General features: G+C 42.6%; 1 protein-coding gene across 8 annotated transcripts in view; it reads left to right on the top strand.

The window, feature by feature from the left end:
- The window catches only part of NR3C1 (nuclear receptor subfamily 3 group C member 1), a 162,435-nt gene that overhangs the window by 34,044 nt on the left and 109,706 nt on the right, over positions 1-18,685 (top strand). For 2 of the 8 annotated variants that reach the window (XM_053222543.1, XM_053222531.1), the window contains exons 1-2: positions 11,705-11,841; positions 15,524-16,735. In XM_053222543.1, coding sequence (XP_053078518.1) covers positions 15,540-16,735 — 1,196 coding nt within the window. In that variant the 5' untranslated portion in view covers positions 11,705-11,841; positions 15,524-15,539. Of the gene's footprint in view, positions 1-10,913; positions 11,067-11,704; positions 11,842-12,109; positions 12,247-12,605; positions 13,048-13,584; positions 13,766-15,523; positions 16,736-18,685 lie in introns of those variants that run through there. The other 6 variants (XM_027042531.2, XM_053222528.1, XM_053222534.1 and 3 more) reach the window with 5 other exon arrangements.

Genomic DNA, 18,685 nt, shown 5'->3' with positions numbered 1-18,685 from the left:
AGTCTCACTTTGCAATTCATCATATAAAGAGGAAAGTGGTTTAGTTTAAAGGAACCTACTGGTGTGTGTGTGTGTGTGTGTGTGTGTGTGTTCTCTAATTGGGGTATGCCTACCTGTCCTTTTCACTTTTTGCAGAGATTGTGATTTGTTGGTTTCCTTACATTGCCAGTTCCTAGCACAGGGTTTAGTGACAATAATCATGTAATATAACAGCGCTTATGAAATGTCAGAGTTTATGGGTTTTTAGAGTAGTTTATTTAATCTGTACAAAGCAAATACTATTATTACCTTTATTTTTCAGATAAAGAAATTGAGATTCAGAGAGGTTAAGTAACTTGCCTGAAGACACATGTCTACTAAGAGGTAGGGTCTCAAGTCTATTTCAGACTGAGCTGGAGCTATTAATAACTAAATAAATGTTTACTGAATCAAATTAATGATATTCCTATTCATGCCTTATTTCCCTGAAATGGATGAAAGAGAAGTGTAAAGCTTATATATGTAAAACATTAGCAATATTTGTGTTAAGCCTTGTGGATGTAATTCAACTAAGGGATTGATATTTTTATATTAGCAGAGTTTTTTCTTCAGCTATCTGCTTTGAGTATCAAAAACAAATAAGAAGACGTTAAAATATTTTAGTACATACTTCACTAGACCGTAGTTACAGAAACTGTATTTAAGTTAATATATTATCAAGTCTACTATAAATAAAGCAATAAAATTTAAGACTGCATTGATATGGAAAGCAGAGTAATAATTTAGGCTGTCCTAAAGAGGAACTAAGTAAAACATTTCTTTTGGAGTATTAACTGAGGTTTTGTTTTTCTTTTAAAGCATAGCCTAAAATAGAGAAGCAATTTCTATATTAATTGAAAATGAAAATTTGAGGCAGAATGAACTGAGGTTGATAGTCTCACTTATGTACATACGTTTTAAAGAAACAGTTTGGCCATCTCACCTAGTTAATCATTAACAGGAAGCTGTAGCCAAACTCTTGAAGAAGGTAAAGTTTATTTTTAGACATCCAACTGGCTTCTCTCTCTGGCCTCCCCTTCTCTTTTAGGGTCACCCTAGATGCCCTGTAACCTTAGCCTGTGTCTTTGTTTCAGAAGTAGCAGCACCCATGTTTTAGACCTTGAATTTTTATGTCAGGATCATTTCAGATGCAAGTGTTAAAGAGGTCATTCCAACCAGCTGAGGTGAAGGAGGAAAAGAAGGAGAAGGAGAAAGAGAAGGAGAAGCAGAGGAAGGGGAAGAGGTGGAAGAGGAAGAAGAGGAAGAAGAAGGAGAAGGAAAAAGAAGAAGGAGGAAGAGGTGGAGGAGGAGGAAGAGGAGGAGGAGGAGGAGAGGAGGCAGAGAGAGGAGAAGTAGTAGTGGTGAGGGGAGGGGAAGAGAAGAAAAAAGGAAACAGAAGAATGGGGAGGGTGAGAAAGGAGAGGAGGAATTTATCAGAATCTGTAATGTTGAAGTCTAGGGGTAGCCCTAGTCTCAGGATCTGGACATCCAAATTTTATTATTGGGAATCTATTTCCAGATCTCTTTGGTTCCCCCACCCCCCCCCCTTTTTTTTTTACCACCCTCACTGTATTGGAAGTTCTAAGTGGTACAATACAGTTCTCCAAGCTTGCATTTTATCAGTTTGAAAAGGGCATGTTTCTGAACAGTCCCAAAGGACCTAAAAGGAAGACTCGTTTTTGCCTGTTAAGTACCCATCTCTAAACTTAGTCTCTGATAGGACAGGCCTGACCCATCCATAGAGTTTGGGATGGGGCTAATCCCACCACAAATATATGGACTGAAGTTGGGGAAAGGATAGTTTTCCAAAGGAAAATTGAAGTTCTAGTACCATATGTGGAGAGTAGATGCATGGCGGGCAAAACAATATCTACGTACCATCTGGTCCTCATAGAGGACATAGAAGACACTCACAGAGCAAGGAGGTTGGTCATCACAATCATTGTGGTATCCCTAAATGATCCCTTTCAGGTGACTCTTCCCAGTTCATATATAAACCAATCCTCTTGAAGTTATAATACAGTTAGCATAAGGATGGATTAGCAAAATTGGGTCCCTAAGCAACACGTGAGGGTCTTCAGGTAGAAGCCTGCTTGGCACAGCTATCCATGACTCTTCCTCTAACTGAATTTTTCTAGAATGCCTAAAGGAATATGAAAGTAGAAAATGAGCTGGTAATGGACAAGCATATTTTCAATAAGCCTACTAATGTGGCACATTTGGGCACTTGATGATTTGTTATCAATTACAATTGACTGAGTAATTTTAATTCTATACTACAGAAATACATTCACAACGGTGCAAAGATATAGCCACAAGGGTGTTCATTGCAGCATGGCTTCCAATAGTGAGAAACTGGAAACAAATATTCATCAACAAGGAAAAGTTTAAATAAATTATAATATAGCCAACAATAGATACCTATGCTGCTATTACCGGAAAATACTGACATGGAAACATGCTCCAAAAACATTTGATGAATAAAATTGAGAAATATGCATAGTAAAATCCCACTTAAAAAATAGTGTGTGTATACATGCATAGACAAAAATGTTCTAAAAGGATGCACACCGACTCAAAAATAGTTATATCTGCAAAATGGGATTGTGTGGGGGAGGGGGTTTTCGCTTTTGACTTTATGCATTACTCTCATTTAATGGTTGGATTTTTAAAATAAGCATGTATATTTAAGCATGGATTATTTTAAAGTTTTTTTAAGACCGAAGTAATATCTATCTAAAGATACGTTTCAATCTTCTAATGCTATCTACACAGTGATAACCAGTTTTCTTGGAAGCCCCTGATCTTCCTTCTGTAAAATCTTTCCCCCTTGTCATAGTCAAAGCTTATACCCTCACTCCTCACTGTTCTCCATTTGCTCTATAAAGTGACCTAGTCAGGACATATAGCCGTATTAGGCATTATTTCTAATAATATAATGAAAAAAACCTGACTTATAAAGCATGTATGAAACATACTACCAGAATATTCATTTAGTAACCTATTTTTTTTCACAGTTTATCCCCTCACTAGTTCCAGAGAGAACTTATTATTATTTCATAAAAAAATAAATTTAGATAGGTAGAGATATCTCATAGATGGAATACAATTAAGCAATTAGAAACTGATCAAAGAGGCTCTGTTGGTGTGATGAACAGAAGCACATGGGATGAAATCACAGAGAGGTAAAATAGAAAATGAAAATCAGGACCAAGGAAAGAGGAATAAAAATATGCTGGACATCATTCAACAACTATTTGCTGATGGTAATTATAGGGATGGAAAACCCATCAGGCCTATGGAGCTAAAATTAATCAGCAAGTATTCACAGAGTGCCTCCTGCTTCTATTACTGGTTCTGGCTTCCTGCCTGCCCAGTGCCCAGGCTGGAGACATTTGCGTGACATTCAGATTGTCAAGATAGAAGTAGCAAAATAAGTAGGCAGAGGCTCACAGCAGCCTTCTCTATGCTATCGTGTTTGTTAGAATCATCGTCAGGCAAGACAAACTCCTTCTGCAAAAGATTATGAAACGAGCTTCAAAGTTGTAAACATCACTATATCACCTGAAAAGGGCCCAATTAAGTAGAAGTACTATTTCTGTAAAGCAATAGTCAATCCATGTGTGTACTACTTAAAAATTTTAAAGTACAAATCTGCATTCTCTTTTTCTGTTAAAGTCAGGAAGGGAAATCAGGAAGACCCGTAACAGCTATGCCTAACTTTCAGAGTTCTTTCCATTGCTGACAAACATTTTAGTCACTAGTAACTCCCTTAAAGTATAAAATATGATGTTTATATCACTGGTAATATTTTGATAAATAGCTACTGTAGTGAGCATCTCTTCTCTCTCTTTCTCTCTCATTTTACCCCACTCTTAAATGTCAGTAGTGAGAACGCCACCTAGGTTTTGCTGATCAGACTGTATACATCCCTTACATCACTTGGTCATAGTTATTGGTGCAGGGATGAGCATGTGACCAAACTACGCTAATGAAGGCCCTCCCAGAAGCATGCACAAAAATTCGTAGAAAAGAAGAATTCTCTTTCTATTGAAGTTACTAAGCTGGTAGGAAGTTTTAAATCAAGGTTCTGTAGGCTATCAGGTGGAGATAGCCTTCTCAGGAATAAAGCCCAAACAGGAAAGTAAAGCTAAGAGAGAGCCCAAACCCTTTGACATCATTTGAGCCCCTGGATCCAGCCATGCCTGAACCTGACAACCTCTAGATTTTTAGGTAAATCAATGAACTTCCTTTTTGCTTTCACATTTGGGTTTCTTTTAAATGCACCAAAACCCCATGCTAGAACACTAATGACAAGCTTTCTTTGTAAGTATTGCTTCTATCAGAAATAACCAAATTACCTGGAAGAGACCCTTCATAATTCAAATCAGTCATGCTTACTCCAAAGCACTCCGATTACCATCTCCACATCCACACCTACCTCCCTATTCTTAAACACCCAGATGACTTCTTGGTGCATATGTAGTACTTTATGCATGTATCACACATTTCTACATTGCTCACACAAGTCTGCATTGTTTGAGAATGACTTATTACTGTATCTGTCTCCATTTCCTCCAAAGTAAATATTGTACTTAATGGTTTTTATATCCCTCTTGCCTTACACTGGGGCCTAATATGTAGTAGTTGCTATTTTGTTGATGGAATTGTATTTTGCTGAAGAAAAGAATGAATGGGAAAGGAAATGAGTTCAGAAAGTCCCTTCTATTAATAATGATTCCATGAATTGAAACCATCAATAACACAGGTAGATAGGGAAGACCCAAAGGAAACCAAATCACTATATCCAAACTGAAGCCTCAAAGTGTCAGTTGTCGGTAGCTGTTGAGAATTTTTCCTTTCTCTGGTCAACAGGGTTGGTGAATGGGAAGAGGGAGTCCATTCTTTTGCAAAAACATTTACCATTTTAGAAATTCCGTAAAATTTAATAACCTCTCTTGTAAAATGTTATAACCAAAACATACAACCTGTAATGTGGAGTATAGGTTGTCTGTTGCAAAGGAAGCAGCAGGGAGAGCAGTGGTAGCCAGAAGCTTACTGTTACCTCGCAGGCAATACAGCAGGGTGCCTTATGGTCATGTCCTTATTTATGATATAACAAAGAAAAACTGAGAACAAGGTCATCAGAAGCCTAAAAGAGGCAGCACTGTCTGTGCAGCACAGGGTGACTGGGTGAGAGTTTTGTGATTAAAATGGACATATGCTAAGAAAAAAAAAAAGTCTACCGAACACTGGGATAGGATCAAGGCATTGGGATGAACAAATAATCCCGCTATGTAGGCAAAAATCTTCATATAATGTCTAGATAAGTAAGAAAACTTCTGAGTCTGTGAGTTCCAGTTATGACATGTTACTGTCTTTTGGGGTTTCCCCTCCCCACTCCCTCTGTAAGGCAATCAAGCCTAACTTTCTCTATGTGCTTCAAAGATATTTACTTAAATGCTGGAACTGCCTCTCTTTCCTTTCCTCCTTCTACATCCAGCACCCAGCTCCTTTTCTCAGGTATGGCTTTCTATGTACTCCCTTCCTTCAACCCTTGAGGCTTCCTAGTCTTCACCACATGGCCTTCCTTTAACAGGGCAGGGGGCAGGACTTCCGCAGAGCTACTGAATGACTGGTTTGCCTGCCTTTGGCCTCCAAATGCTCCCGCTATCCCATGGATCCTAGCTTCTCACCTCCACTGTCACCACCCAGTACGAATCGCCCTCTTTCTCTGGACCTATGCACCTGCCTCCTCACTGTTCTCCCTGCCTCCTCTCTGAGCTCCTACCACCCAGGCTCCACATTGCAGAGTGATCTTTACAAATAGTAAACTATGTCCATTAGCACACGGATAAATGTTTAACAACTGCTATCCAGGCAAGGGGCGGGAGGGAGTATGGGCGTATCTATGTGTCTATACATTACACATTTTGCTGATAGAAAAGATGTGTAACACACAATTTACCAAAAAAAAAAAAAAAAAAAAGAGGTGACACTATCATAAATTCTATATTGCCCACTGATTTTCACAGAATGATTTCGGCGACTTTTGCCAAACTCTCGCAGCCATTGTGAACCCACAGTTGGAATTCAACCATGTTTGGCAAAAGCAGACCATAAATAAATATTTTATTAAAATCCAGTTCAACAAAGAAGTCATTCCAGACACTGAAGCTCAAACATGAATGCCGGTTGATGTTTTTTACATTAACAAGCAAGATGAAAGAGAAACAACAAAGATGTATATGGGGACAATACTCGTTTGTGCACGATGGGAGAGACTACTTTGTTGATCAGGTAACAGTTTGCAACTTCTAGAAAAATATTTCTTTAATTTTTTGCATTTTTCACACTTTCAAAATTTAACCTTTATTATTAAAATTTTTCCTATCAGTTTCTTAAGCTTAGACAATCAACAAAATAAATCGAGCTCTGATTTGTAGTTTTCCCATTTCTGTAGTGTAAATACTCCACCATGGTTGATCGCAAACTATCAAAAGAACATTTCCAAATGCAGAGTTGGATGAGATATGCTGTATCCTATCACTATATAGTACATTCATTTTAAAGAACAGAGGGAGATAACTTTAAATCATAGTAGCAAAATGTAGTCAAATAATTACAAAAGGAAGTTTTAAGCATTTGTTACCTTCATTTTTCGAATATTTTATTTAACTGTAAGTTTATAAATAGTTTAGTTTTTAATGTTGGCTAGGACAAGTGACTGAAAAATTCCTGAAAATTTAAGTCGCCTCTTGCAAGCTCATGCAGCTGGGCCAGCTCTCTACTGAATTGTCACTCCTCTACTTAAACTTTTAAGCTGCCCATTGCACAGATTGTCTGGGGAATGTGAGAGGCAATGACAATTTCTCAATAAAATTAGTAATCATTTTTGTTGTGATGAACTGATGATGCAAAAATTCTACAAGTCTCTGCCTGTTTTCTGAACCAAACTTTATGTTTAAAAACCCCTTTTTGTATGCATCATTCCATTTGAGCCTTACAGATTTCCTGTGAGATGATAGGTAGGGTAGATATTATTATCCTTCCTGTACAGATAGAAAAACAAAGGAGCAAATGACTGGCCCCAGCTCATTCAGTTAAGTGGCAAAACAGGAGTTCAAACCCAGGTCTTATATTGAAAATTAAACAGGGGGCTAGAGAAAATTTAATTGAATAATACCAAGATAAAGTTTTCTAAAAATGTAACAAATGTCTTTTGTAACACTCCAGAGTCTGATATCAAATACATTCATATCTTGTTAAGGGATTCTTATACCAAGGGTGTTTTGATCTTTTAAACTCCACTATTTCTGAATTAGCTTAAAAACAAAACATAACCCAGCATGACCTAATAAATAAATAACGTGTAAGCACCAAAATGGAAATGTAGGTTCTCAAAAATTCACTGATGGATTCCACCTAGAAATGGAGCAGATTGAAACAACCTCTACCAAAGGAACATGGGACAGAAAAGGAGATTAAATCAGAAGAGGAAGAAAGCTAATGACATAATGGCCAGCCACAAATGCCACAAATGCAAAACAAAGTACATAATATTTGTTACAATCATTCACTGTGCTTGATCTAATGTCTCCAAACTCGAAAAACATGAGGTTCTTGCTTATTTCAACATCTCCCTCATTTATCTGCCAATATTTACCTCATTCTTGAATCAGGTACTACTCAAACTAAGTTCTGTCAGCATAAAGAATATAGATTTAACAGGACACCCACAGAGCATGCCATGCCTATGAGCACAAATTGTGATATTTTAGGTTGCTTATGATGAAATCATTGAAAGCATTATGAGAAGCAGCAAAACACCAGGGATGCTGGTAACAATTTAGCATTTCCCAGTTCATGTGGGAATGTTAATTCCAATTACAAAGAGAAGTACCAAAGTGGAATTCATTATGATTAAGAACTTGCTGTACTAAGTGCGAATTGTTTATAACAGACATGTCTGGTGTAAAATGCAAATACTGAGGCAGAAAGAGATGGGACATTTAAAGCTTAGCTGAGTTTTCTCTTGTACCTCTTACCTCACAAAGTTAAACAAGAATAGAACTATTATTGTACGAAAAGTCAAGATATTATCGTAAAGAAGCATCTAATAGCTATGATAGCTGCCGAAACAATTTTTTAAAGTTCTGACAACCCACAAAAGTTGCTTGTGTTGCCTTAATATAAAATTAACGTATGCAATAATCATATTCAAAATTATTAATACACATAAATGTGATAAGTATTTATTTGATGCCAATTTACATTTACTATTATAGAGTTAAAGTGTGTGTGTATGTGTGTGTGTGTGCGTGTGTGTGTTGGGTGGGAGAGAAGAGACAGAATAGATGGAAAATAGAGCCATGACAAAGACTCATGGGCTGTAGGAGGTATCCTTATGTAAAAGGAAATATATGTGATAAACAATGATAGAGGTGGGAATGGATGTTGTATATGCCATGCCCTTTCTTCAACAGGATGGATTCCTCTTAATTGACACTACTCAATGCATTCATCTCAACTAATTCAAGTCCTCCATTCTCCCTGGAAAACATACTGACTGATGCCTAGGGAATGCTGAACACTGGAGCCAAGGTTACTTCTTGTACTCCCCACACTTCTGCTCCCTCCAGTTAACCTATACGTTTACACCGGCTCCTTCTGTTTTTTTCCCCCAAAACATATTTATTCCATTTGCACTTGTTATTATAATTAGTTAATTTAGATAATTCATTAAATGATGAACTAGGATTAAAAAAGTAGTTGTTCTAGAAAATCTAAATGGAAAGATGCTATATAAACAATCACTGTCAAATCAGGTGTATGCAAGCCAATTTTAACAGATTGGGGTGAGGTCAGGGGGGCTAAATCATACAAATTTAGAAATCTACACTCACATATATTTGTAAGTACTTTTAATTTCTTGCTCCAATTTGGAAACTGGAGAAAATAGTAATATATATATATATATATATATACATATATAAATGACTGCTGCTGATTAAACACTTAATATGTCCCAGGAATTTGTCTAAGCACTTCACATACTTGAAACTCATTTGATGTTTCTAGTAACTTGGGTTAGTATTATTATCATCCCCATTTTACCAATGATGGAAACTGGGGCACGAAGAATTAGCTTGCCTAAGGTTATATTCCTCATAGTGGTGGAGGTCAGCCAGCCAGTCTGCTTGTAACTGCTGGGCTGTACTGATGCAATGTGGGAACATTTTATACACAAATGAAGACAGGGAACTCCAGTCAGTGGGCTCACAAAAGCTTTCACAGAAGTACGACATAAATTTTCAGTTTTAGGTTTTAAAACTTCACATTTGCAAGTATGATTTTAAAAAATAATTCCTCTGCTTTAACTGAATTTTTAGTTTAATTAAATATGAGTCCAGTTGCATCAGCTAAGAGGCTTTGCCTTCAAGAAATGGGCAGGTGAAAGCTAATGGTCTTAAATCTCAAAATGGGAGTTGGGATCTCTATACAATGGAAGGGAATTATTGTAGATACTTGAGCAGGAACATGGCATGATGTAATTATGTTCTGGAAGAGTAATCTGGAAGTGAGGTTTGGATTATTTCAATGGGAATGATTTAAAAAAAAAAAAAAGATGCACAGAATGGTCAATAAACATTAGCCACAAAGCTTAACAATTCTAACCATGACAGACACTAGGTTAATCTACAGTTTATGCATGCTTTCAGATGAATGTGAAAGGCTAAAGGATGTGGAATTTTTTCCATGAAATTACAAAATTAACAGACATATTTAAACCACTGAAAATTTCACCCTTTTGCCCAATTGAAAGGGTTTTCAGTAACAATGTTTAACCTAAAACAATGTCCTTTTCCATTTCAAGATGATCTGCTGGACCTGCAGACAAAATGAGTGGGGAGAAACTTAAAGGGGACTCCTGTACAGTCAAGTATTATTTAAAAACATAATACCTAACCCGAATTTAAAGAGGTAAGAGATGAAGTGGATTGTTATCTTAGAGCAGAGATTCAATCGAGATAGGTTTATGTAGTGGGGAGAAGTTTTCTATTAGGTATCTGTTACTGTCTCTTTACATATATATGCAAATTATTATATTTTTATAAGGTATTCATATATACAATTCCTAGCATAACTTTTAAGTGATGTATTAGGATAATCATATTGGTATGAGTTGTTGAACCCACTTTTAAAATACGCATACGATATTAAATTTGGGAATTGGATTTTTTTTCCCCATGAAACTGTTGATTTGGGGACCAATCCATGCAAGAACCTTGATTTTAGTAACTGGGGCTTCTAAGGTGGAAAAACTCTCCAAGTAGGCAAAGTAGCGTTCTTGAGGTAAATTCTGTGTCCCCTTTGAGCACCCAAGGCAAGGGCCTCCCTCCAGCTGACTTGCGCCAAGGGAAAAGAAAAGAGGAGTCATCTCTTCTAGATACATAAGGGGGTTCTGTTAACAACTGGGTTGCTCAGGGCTCTGTGTTGGCAAAGGTTTTGGTCCCCTTTTCTGAGGCAGAGGGCAGCTCTTTCTTTTCCAAGATGGCGGCCTGAGAATGGTCTGCAGGCGGCCCGAGTAGGTCGTCTCCGAACAAGCGAGTAACTAAAATGTTTAGTTCTCTCCTTTCACGACGGACAACACATGGGGCAGTTTCTACCCTTCAGAACACAGAAAGGGCTTCTTCCGGAGCCCGCGATCTAGAACCTTTGCCAAGATGGTGGACGCGAGGCCGGGCAGGCGTCACCGTCCTTTACCAAGATGGCGGGGAGCGGCTTCCGGCCCGCGTTTCCCCAATCCTCTTCAAGAAGTCAGAGCAGAGGTGGCCACGGATAGCGTCTGAGCGCTGCCTGAGGAGTGAGTGGCTGCTGCCGAGCGCCGGGGCAGGGATTAGGTGGAGCTGCGGCAGCCTCCGCCCCCGTCAGGAGCTGGCAAGCGCTGTCACCTGTGGGGGCGCAAAAGTTACCGCCCCAAACCCTAAAGCAACACAGCACAACCTTTCCCCGAGTCACAAAAATCATAATATGTGTCGCACAAGGTAGGAAGTTCGGTCCGGGCAAAGCCCAAGCCCTTCGGACGCGGCGAGCTGGGGCAGGGGGCTGGGGCGGGCGTCTCCCGCGCGGACTCCCCTAGCCCCACGCCCCTCTCCTTGGGGACAGGCCACGTGTTTCCCTCGGACTGAGGGGGAGGCGCGCAACGGGAACAGCTGGAGGGAGTTAAATGCTGACATTTTAAAGCTGCGTGTGTTTTGTTTTGTTTGGAGGGGTAGGGGTCCCGTGCACACGAAAGGGTGGGCGACGCACTGAGTGGAGTGCAGCAAATGTCAATATTCGGGTGAGGGGCCTTCAGGGGAAACTTGGACACTGGTCCTGGAGGGGGTAGAAGGAGAGGTCAGGAGTTTGCGGGGGAGGGAGGGCGTACTTTGCAAGCAACTTACTGTTTCGCTTGCAACTTGCTTTTAGGCCTGCCACCCCCTGCTTTCCTTAAAAATAATAATAAAAAGTGCAAAGAAATTCAGCACGCCGGAGGTTTTGCATTTGGCGTGCAACTTCCTTCAAGTGTGAGCGCGCTAGCAGGGAGGGAGGGGTGGGGGTTGAACTTGGCAGGCGGCTCCTCCTTCTGCCGCCGCCGCCGCCGCCTCGCAGACTCGGGGAAGAGGGTGGGGGACGGTCGGAGCGCGGGGGAGGGTGGGTTCTGCTTTGCAACTTCTCTCCCGGTGGGAGAGCGCGACGGCGGCGGCGGCTGCAGACGGGGCCGCCCAGACGATGCAGCGGTGGGGGACCTGCCGGCACGCGACTACCTCCGAGTCGAGAGTATGTACGCACCGACCCCGTCCTCTGCCCTCCCTTCCTTAAGCCTCCCCAGAGGGCGTGTCTGGCTGTCCGGCCCGAGCGCGGCCGAGACGCTGCGGCACCGTTTCCTTGCAACCCTCGTAAGCCCCGTGCTAAGTGACACACTTCGCGCAACTCGGCTCCGAGACGGCGGCGCGGACCACTCCCGCGGCCCTGCTGCGGGCCGCGCCCCGGCGGCCCCCCCCCTCCCGCCCCAGACAGCCCGCTGTCACCCGCAGGGGCGCTGACGGCTCTTGCCGCCGGGGGACTGGGCCCGCTCCGGAGTGGGTCGGGAGTCGCGGAGCTGGGCGGGGGCGGGAAGGAGGCATCGAGAAGAGAAACTAGAGAAACTCGGCTTCCCTCCCAAGCGCGCCCTAGAGAGACCAGGTTGGCCGCTGCCGCCGCCTCTCCCTTTTCTCGGGGGGTGGGGGCGCGAGAAGTCCCGCGCGCTCGGGGAGGGGGGGCGGCGGCCGGCCGCTAGGGTCGGGGCAATGCCGGGGGTCGGGGGCGTTCAGGCGCCGTCGGGGCCGGGGTGGCGGGGGCCAGCGCGGAGGGCGTGGGGGCGGGGGCTGCGGCCGCCCCTGCAGTTGCCGAGCTTCGCCAACAGGTTGCACCGTTCCCCGCCGCCTCGCGGCCCCTCGGGCGGGGAGCGGCCGGGGGTGGAGTGGGAGCGCGTGTGTGTGCGAGTGTGTGCGCGCCGTGGCGCCGCCTCCGCCCGCCCCCCGATCGGTCCCGCTCGCTCGCCGCGGCCGGGCGGCCCTTTCGCGTGTCCGCGCTCCCTCCCCTCCTCCTCCGCCTCCTCCTCCATTTTGCGAGCTCGAGTCTGTGACTGGAGCCCGAGTCACTGCCCGCCCGTCGGGGACGGATTCTAGTGGGTGGAAGGAGACGCCACAGCCGGAGCGGCCGAAGCGGCAGGGCGCCGGGACTGAGGACGCGCGCCTGGGAGCCCGGCTCGCGGGGACTGGCACGGGGCGGGGGGCTGGCTTGTCAGCCGGGAAATGGGAGACTTTCTCAAATAGGGGCTCTCCCCTCCCCCCCATGGAGAAGGGGGCGGCTGTTTACTTCCTTTTTTTAGAAGAAAAAAAAAATCTCTCCCTCCTGCTCCTCCTGCTTTCACACGCTAAGTTGTTTATCTCGGCTGCGGTGGGAGCTGCGGACGGTGGCGGGTGAGCAGCGCCTCTTCCAGAGGTAAGAGGTGGGGAAGGGCCGGGGCTCGCTCCCCCGAGGTGCGGGCCGGGGACGCGAGGCCGGCTCGGGGGCCGCGGCGGGAGCCTGCAAACTTTTATTAGCCTCGGGGAGTGGGGGTGGAGGCTGGCGAGGGCCGGGTGACGGTGACGAAAGGGCAGCGTGCGGGTGACAGCGCTGGCCTCTTCCTCTCCCTCGGCCGCCGTGCCTGGGTCGGGCTGAAGGGGGAGGAACCTGAGCTCGGTGCGAGCGGAGCCTCTCCGAGCTGCCCCGGCTTGCAGTGCTCCGCTTTCCGGGCGCGGAATTCTGGCTTCTCCACTCCCGGCGCCCCAAGTCCCCCCTCCGTGCCCTCCCAGGGGGCTGCCCAAACACCCGTCATTTTCCCTTTTTTTTTCTTTTCTTCTTCTTTTTTCTTTTTTTACGGTGAACACCGAGCCGGGTCTGAATGCTCCTCGACCGAATACTTCCACTCCACCCTAGTGCGCCCGAGCGCGATCAGGGTTTCTGTCGAGGCTCCAGTGCGTCTCCTTTCTGGAGGGCGCGCAGGGATGTGTGTGTGTGTGTGTGTGTGCGTGCGCGCGTGTGCGCGCGCGCGCGCAGAGAGAGAGCGTGTGTGTGTGAGTGTACACACGCAGGGGGCTGACAGCCTGCAACTTGGAGACTTCGGCCAGGGCTGGCGTTTTCTGGTAGAAGTGGGCGTGTCGGAGAAAGGACTCAACAGGTCTGGACACATTTCTTTTACCCTTGCACTTTTTTTCTCCCCCAGGAGAGGGTTTGTTCTTCAGGGCTTGGCATCATTGCGCGCCTGACGCTTCTAAGTGGCCCCTTTTAGAAAAAGACCTTCCCTAGCCGGAATCCTTCTGTGGTCAAGCGCTAGTTTGACGTTTGGGGCTGCAGGCTTGGTAACTGCCTCCTTGTAATACCACTTAAGACCCCTTGCCACGGTTCATTAAGGCCGGTGAATGTGACAGTTACTTTCAATTTAAACTGGGGGATAAAGTGGTTTGAGGGATTGTTTCGGTTTTTTTTGAAGTATTGTTTTGGTTTCGAGTTGGAAGGCAGCTGTCAAAGCCGCGTGGAAATTCATTAGGCTCCATTTGATACCTTGTGTTTACAGATCCTTATCCGAGAAACACGGCGGAGGGGCGGGGAGATGAGCAGTTTACCCTCAAGATGTGTAGGGGCAGGTCCCCAGCCCCGTCTCCACCTACATCACACTGCACTTCCCGTGAGGGCCATTGAAGTTTATGCTTAAGGTCTCTCCGCACAGCAGAAGTTTCCTTCCATTGCATAGGATCTGACTGTAATGTCCCAGATCTACTTATCAAAGTCTTGGGCTGCCTGTTAATAACATCCTGATGAGAAACAATATACTAGCAACCCAAGACTCTCGAGAACAGCTTCCGAATTGGGATTGGTGAAGGTTTAGAACACGAGAAAATTATTCTGAGCATTTCATTGGGTATTATTTTATTTGCGTTTATATGAACGTGATTTCACAGTTGCTTTTTCTGTTTCAGTACCTCTTTATATGGAAAGGGAAAAAATCTTAATTTAGGGATAAAATAGTGTTTCCTACTGAAGGTCTTAAGCAATTTTGAAAAAAAGCTTCATTAGGAGTCTATTGTTTTGTAAGGGTTGAGAGAGTTATATTTGTTTTTAAGTAAGCTAAACTTGTAGCGAGAAGCTGCTGCACTTTCTTTTGCTTTTTAAAATCCAAATTTTAGTTGGCCTGTATAGAACATGTTTCATTTCCTGTGTCCAAAATTTGAAGAAGGCAGGCACTTTGAAACAGACACATTTAGTAAGAAATATGGGTTAAATATATGTGTCCTTTTTATGGTATTGGAAGATGAGCAGATCATCATTGCTTTTTTTTTTTGTTTTTTTGTTTTTTTGTTTTTTAAATGTGCGTGGTTCATCCTAGATTGTACTGAAAGGTTTGGATGTGTGACTAGCAGGTAGGAGGCCAGTTTGGGAGCGATTTGAGAGAGAATTCTAACATAGTAATTACCAAATTTTATGTGTATGGGTTCTCAGAAAAGCAAACAGCCTTGACTGATTGAAAGGAAGTAGGAATTTTAATGATCATACTCTTTTTAAATTAAATACTTTGACATCAGTTTGAACCTTTAGGATAATCAGATGTAATGAGTTATAATGTCTGTGATTAACAAAGTTACAGTTCTGTGAGTGGCAGGATGAATAGCCAAGCTTAGTTTGATACAATTTTGCCCTCCGCTGTGCAATTGAATTGCATTGAGCTTTTAAATGTGCCACACTGAATGGGGGCAGGGGATGCGGATTTTTTACTCTGGAAGACAGAAGCTACTTTAAACAAGGAGTTAAGAGTCGGAGTTAACTAAAAGGTTCATTTAACTGGCTCTTACTAATCAGATCACTGAGATAATGTGACTTTATAGCTTATTATGTCTCCCCCACCTTTCTTTCTTTTTTTTTTCTTTTTTCCCCTTGGTAGCTGATGATATTCTCTGATGGACTCCAAGGAATCATTAACCCCCCCCAGTAAAGAAGAAATCTCTAGCAGTGTGCTTGGTCGGGAGAGGGGAAATGTGATGGACTTCTATAAAACCCTAAGGGGAGGAGCTTCTGTGAAGGTTTCTGCATCTTCACCGTCACTGGCTGCTGTTTCTCAGTCAGACTCCAAGCAACAAAGACTTTTGGTGGATTTTCCAAAAGGCTCAGGAAGCAATGCACAGCAGCCGGATCTGTCCAAGGCAGTTTCGCTGTCAATGGGACTGTATATGGGAGAGACAGAAACAAAAGTAATGGGAAATGAGCTGGGATTCCCACAGCAGGGCCAAATCAGCCTTTCCTCTGGGGAAACAGACTTTCAGCTTCTGGAAGAAAGCATCGCAAACCTCAATAGGTCGACCAGTGTTCCCGAGAACCCCAAGAGCTCAGCGACCGTTGCTGTTGCTGCTGCCCCCACAGAGGAGTTTCCAAAAACACTCTCTGATGTCTCTTCAGAACAGCAAAATTTGAAGGGCCAAACTGGCACCAACGGGGGCAATGTGAAGTTGTATACCACAGACCAAAGCACCTTTGACATTTGGAGGAAAAAACTCCAGGATTTGGAATTTTCTTCTGGGTCCCCAGATAAAGAGACAAGTGAGAGTCCTTGGAGATCAGACCTCTTGATAGATGAAAACTGTTTGCTTTCTCCTTTGGCAGGAGAGGATGATCCATTCCTTTTGGAAGGGAACTCGAATGAGGACTGTAAGCCTCTCGTTTTACCGGACACTAAACCTAAAATTAAGGATAATGGAGATCTGATCTTATCAAGCCCCAACAGTGTGTCACTGCCCCAAGTGAAAACAGAAAAAGAAGATTTCATTGAACTCTGCACCCCTGGGGTAATTAAGCAGGAGAAACTGGGCCCAGTTTATTGTCAGGCAAGCTTTTCTGGGGCAAATATAATTGGTAATAAAGTGTCTGCCATTTCTGTTCATGGCGTGAGTACCTCTGGGGGCCAGATGTACCACTATGACATGAATACAGCATCCCTTTCGCAACAACAGGATCAGAAGCCTATTTTCAATGTCATTCCACCAATTCCTGTTGGTTCAGAAAATTGGAATAGGTGTCAAGCATCTGGAGATGACAACTTGGCTTCCTTGGGGACTTTGAACTTCCCTGGCCGATCGGTGTTTTCTAATGGCTATTCAAGGTAAGCCAGATGGTTTTCTGTCTCTTCGGAATGGACGTAAGATGGATGGATAGACTTCAATATTCAACAATTTGTGTTTGTCTTCCAACGACTCCTGTGCTTTTTTCGTGTGACTAAATTTTAAGTGGTCCTTTGAAAGTAGGTGGTCTTTCAATCATGCCTAAGTGACGTATCTGTATATAAGCATTTCAAGTTTTCTTTGAAGTAATGGCATTCAGTATCCCACTGGCCGGTAGTGGAAGATTTTATTTAAAAAATTCTAAATAATTTTGCTCATTAACAGGTATCTTAAGTAAAAATTACATAAACTTAAGAGGGCTTTCATATGTAATATTTCTGTGTGCTTTGAAGTACGCTGTTATGTTAGAGTAAAATGTACCCTTGATATTTCACAAAATCAGAAGTTGTGCTCTGGGTTTGTACACTTGTAAAATAGTAGCTTGAGGAGATCTAAGGGTTAAAATTAGAAGATTTAACAATGAGCCTTTTCTCCAGACTGAAGCTTCTGTGGAGGAATTTGAGTTTGGAGATTGCTAAAGCAGTGAGCAGTGTACCTGACCATAGCCCTAGAGGTGGGACTGCTGTTCAGCCTTTTTAAGAAAGGAATTGGTGCCAAAATGGTGCAAAACAAAACCTCCCTTTCCAGAGAGTTCCTCCAAGTTCTCAAAGAAACACCTGATGGCTTCAATTCTCACCTGTCATTTGATTTGTTCCCCTTTTTTCCTCAGACATTTATAAGTACACTGACATTTCCTTTTGACCTCAAAAAGGTCTCTTAAAATGAAATTAACAGGAAAACGTTCTAAACTGAGATGGATCTATTGATAGGGGCTAAGGTCTCTATCCTGTATCCCTGTCCCCAATTCAGATTGTATGTCACATTTTAGGTGTGAAGGAAATACAAGAATGTGATTGTAGAGACACGGGGTTGATTAATCAGTGGTGTGTTTTGTTTTGTTTTGTGTGAAAGGCAGAGTAGACAGTGATTTACTTGGACATGAGCCTTTCAAGGTTTTTTGTTTTGTTTTTTGTTTTTTTAATGTTGGTGGTTTTCTTTGTTCCTAATTAGTCATTGAAGATTTTATTTAAAACTCTCTTTAAAACACTTTTTCTGTTAAAGATCTATCTTAACAATGGTGTTTGTCTCTTTTCTATCCTCTTGAAGGAGGAAGGTTTTCTCGTTGGGGAAAAAATTCAGACCTAGATTTAGGCTAGGTTCTATTCCTTTAAGAGAGAGGCTCACTTGGTTCTTGTATGCCTTCATGTAAACTGCCTACTAATCTATTATGTAAATAATCTTTCCTTTAGAATACCACTTCAACTTTTTGTTGTCATTCTGAATGGAAGGCTTAACAGGTTTTCAGTAAGGAAATTTGAGATATTTCTTAATGCGTTAGTTGTGTCTAAATGTTAAAAGACATGCTGTGTTTTAAATTTTTCAGTATCAAAATTTTGGCAATGTAATGATTCGGGTGCTTGGTTGTCTTAAAGAGTGCTGTTGATTTGACTAAGTTATCTGTAGGAAACTATTACTGAATTATAAAATGTAATTGTACAAAGAAGCATAATATATCTTAGGAAACTCTTGGGGATTATTAATGCATTTTGTTCTAGCAATTACCACAGTACTGTTTTCATTTTTCTTACTGTAAAAAAACATAGAACAAGACTTACCGATTTTTCATTAATAGTGAATTTTCATTAAGCCTTGTAAACTCTGGGGTCTGGAGCAGAAGTCTTAGATGAACATAGGTGACTTTAAATCATTAAATATCATTTTAATGCCTTTTATAGGAATTTATGACATGTAAAGTGCCTTCACTTATTTTTAATTTGAGCCTCATGACAACCTTATGGCGATTAGCAAAGGAGTGATGATGTGGTTCTTTTGAGATTCTTTAATAACCATTGAAATGATTATTTTTATGCTGGTGTGTGATTTGTAATTAC

The sequence above is a fragment of the Acinonyx jubatus genome, chromosome A1, assembly GCF_027475565.1.
Source record: "Acinonyx jubatus isolate Ajub_Pintada_27869175 chromosome A1, VMU_Ajub_asm_v1.0, whole genome shotgun sequence".
NCBI lineage: Eukaryota > Metazoa > Chordata > Mammalia > Carnivora > Felidae > Acinonyx > Acinonyx jubatus.
Note: the sequence above shows the minus strand (reverse complement) of the source record. Positions and strands in the feature narration are given on the sequence as shown.